We start from the raw sequence: 3,304 nt of genomic DNA, 5'->3' as shown, positions 1-3,304 counted from the left end.
TGTATGTGGCTGGCACCTTAGCTGCTTGAGCCACAGGCGCCAAGCCCTAAGTTGTACTTTTTAGACAGAACTCTTTTAAAAACTATTTTATCTTATTATTTATTTTATATTTTGAGACAGAGTCTCACTATGTTGTTGCCCTCGGTAGAGTGCTGTGGCATCACCAGCTCACAGCAACCTCAAACTCTTGGACTTAAGCTATTCTCTTGCTTCACCCTCCCAAGTAGCTGGGACTATAGGGGCCTGCCACAGTGCCTGGTTATTTTTTCTTGCAGTTATCACTGTTGTTTAGCTGGCCTGGGCTGGGTTCAAATCCACCAGCCTGGATGTATGTGGCTGGCACCAACCATTGTGCTATGGGCGCCAAGCCTAGATAGGACTCTTTTGACATGTATTGTATCTACAGAGTGTCTGTAGCATGGATTCTCTGATGTTGAGTAAGATGTGAACTACAATAAAAGATTTTGTCACATACTTTATATTTGTAGGGTTTCAATCCAGTGTGAAATCTCTGATGTTGAGTAAGGATCGAAAACCTACTAAAGGATATGCCACATTCTTCACATTTGTAGGGTTTCACTCCAGCATGTTTTCGCTGATGTAGTCTAAGGCCTGAAGACTGGGTAAAGGATTTACCACACTCTTTACATTTGTAGGGTTTCCCTCCAGTATGAACTATCTGATGTCGAGTGAGGTGTGAGCTACAGTTAAAGGCTTTGTCACATTCACTGCATTTGTAAGGTTTCACTCCGTTATGAATTCTCTGATGTTGTGTAAGGTGTGAACTGCGGTTAAAGCATTTGCCACATTCTTTACATTTGTAGGGTTTCAATCCAGTATGAATTCTCTGATGTTGGGTAAGGCTAGAACCACAGTTAAAGGCTTTGCCACACTCTTCACATTTGTAAGGTTTTTCCCCAGTATGAATTCTCTGATGTTGCCTGAGGATTGAGATCCTACTAAAGGATATGCCACATTCTTCACATTTGTAGGGTTTCACCCCAGTATGAATTTGCTGATGTTGCCTAAGGCTTCCAAGTTGAGTAAAGGATGTGCCACATTTTTCACACTTATAGGGTTTCACTCCAGTATGAATCTGCTGATGTAGTCTAAGGCTTCCCAGCTGAGTAAAGGATATGCCACATTCTTCACATTTGTGGGGTTTCAATCCAGTATGAATTCTCTGGTGTTGAGTAAGGTTTGAACTACAGTTAAAAGCTTTGCCACACACTGGACATTTGTAGGGCTTTTCCCCAGTATGAATTCTCTGATGTTGTCTAAGGATTGAAAGCTTAGTAAAGGATGTGCCACATTCTTCACATTTATGGGGTTTCACTCCAGTATGAACTTGCTGATGTTGTCTTAGTCTTTCCATCTGAGTAAAGGAAATGCTGCATTCTTCACATTTGTGGGGTTTCAATCCAGTATGAATTTTCTGATGTTGTCTAAGGCTTCCCAAATGAGTAAAGGATATTCCACATTTTTTACATTTGTAGGTTTTCACTCCAGTATGAATTTGCTGATGTTGTCTAAGGCTCCCCAACTGAGTAAACGACATGTCACATTCTTTACATTTGTAGGGTTTTTCTCCAGAATGAATTCTCTGATGTTGAGTAAGGTTGGAACTACAGTTAAAGGCTTTGCCACACTGTTTACATTTGTAGGGTTTTACTCCAGTATGAATTCTCTCATGCTGAGTAAGGTTTGAACTGCAGTTAAAGGCCTTCCCACATTCCTTACACTTGTAGGGCTTTTCTCCAGAATGAATTCTCTGATGTTGAATAAGTCCAGAATTATGGTTAAATGCTTTGCCACATTCTTTACATTTGTAGCATTTCTCCCCAGTATAAATTCTTCGGTGCTCAGTAAGATTTGAGAAAGGATTACAGAATTCACTATCTCCTTTACATTGGTAAGGGTTTCTTTTAGTACAAATTTTCTGATGTTGTTGAAGCTGTGAACTCTGATTAAAAGTTTTGCCACACTGCTTACATGTGCAGATATTTTCTTCAGAACGAATTATGTTACATTTTCTTAGACAGGATGACAGAGTAAAAGCGTCACATTTATTATATCTATCTGAGTTTTCTCTACTATGAATTTCCTGATTTTGAGAATGTTTTCCTGATGGGGTAACAGCTTCTACATATGCATTACTTTTGTAAGAATACTCCTGAATATGGGTATTCTCATCATTAATGAGCCTTAAATCTTGATTAAAGACTTTCTCACATTTTTTATATTTGTACTGAATCTCTGGATATTGAGACTTCTGATATTTTCTTGAGCAAGAGTCTTGGTTCAAGGTCTTTTCAGATTCATTGCATTGATGATTTTTCTCATCAATATGTATATCTTGGTAATTATTTAGCAAAGTGCCCTTGATATAGGACATTAAAGTTTTATTGGGTATGTTATGTTTTGCCCAATTATCTATTCCTTGATATTGATTAAGCAATGACAATTTGGTGAACACTTTATCATACTGATCACAGTTGTTGATTCTGGCACAAAACTGTATTATTTGTTGGTGGAAGAATATTAAACTTTTAACAAAGGACCCATCAAATTGATCACATTTAGAAATATTCTCTGTAATTTCAAATTTCTGCTCTTCAGAAATACTTGACTGAACATTTAATCCAATTCTATATGCAATGTCCTGGGTTTCTCTGGGGCTTTCCAAAGACTGGTTGTTTCTTCCGTTCATATGTAGTGCTGAAAAGAAATGCAGATATACTTTAAATGATATATTCAGTCTAGTGAGAAAAAACATGAGTGATTACTACAGCAAAAGAAGACTGCAGAACATATGTAATATATCATGAAAGGTAAAGATTATGTGTTATTAAAAATAAACAAAACTTTTCTTTTTTACTTTTATTTATTTATTTAGAGACAGAGTCTCACTTTGTCACCCTTGATAGAGTGCTGTGACATCACAGCTCACAGCAACTCTTGAGCTCAAGTAATTTTCTTGCCTCAACCTCGCAAGTAGCTTGTGACTACAGGCAACTGCCACAATGCCCAACTATTCTAGAGACAGGCTCTGTGTCACAATGTTCTCCAACCAGTAAGCTCAGGCAATCCACCCACCTCAGCTTCCCAGAGTGCTAGGATTATAGGTGTGAGCCACCTCGCCAGGGTCAGTGGCTGTCTTTTAAAATGACATAAATCTTAACAAAAAAACAACACAACAACAAAGAAACCAAGTAATACAGTCCAATGATAGAACAAAAATATTCAAGTGACCCTAAAGAAATCAAAGTCTACTAAGTACCTTTAAAAGAATTTAAAATAGGCT

General features: G+C 37.7%; 1 protein-coding gene across 1 annotated transcript in view; it reads right to left on the bottom strand.

Annotated features, from left to right (window-relative positions):
* The window catches only part of LOC105888352 (zinc finger protein 11-like), a 106,221-nt gene that overhangs the window by 64,359 nt on the left and 38,558 nt on the right, over positions 1–3,304 (bottom strand). Inside the window, exons 3-4 of the mRNA XM_023508964.1 lie at positions 1,927–2,718; positions 472–1,842 (exon numbers count right to left, since the gene is read on the bottom strand). Of these exons, the coding sequence (XP_023364732.1) occupies positions 472–1,842; positions 1,927–2,718 (2,163 nt within the window). The remainder of the gene's footprint in view (positions 1–471; positions 1,843–1,926; positions 2,719–3,304) is intronic.

The sequence above is a fragment of the Otolemur garnettii genome, unplaced genomic scaffold, assembly GCF_000181295.1.
Source record: "Otolemur garnettii isolate 467f Iridium unplaced genomic scaffold, OtoGar3 scaffold00300, whole genome shotgun sequence".
In the NCBI taxonomy this organism is placed as follows: domain Eukaryota; kingdom Metazoa; phylum Chordata; class Mammalia; order Primates; family Galagidae; genus Otolemur; species Otolemur garnettii.
This window is presented reverse-complemented; position numbering and strand designations above follow the sequence as displayed.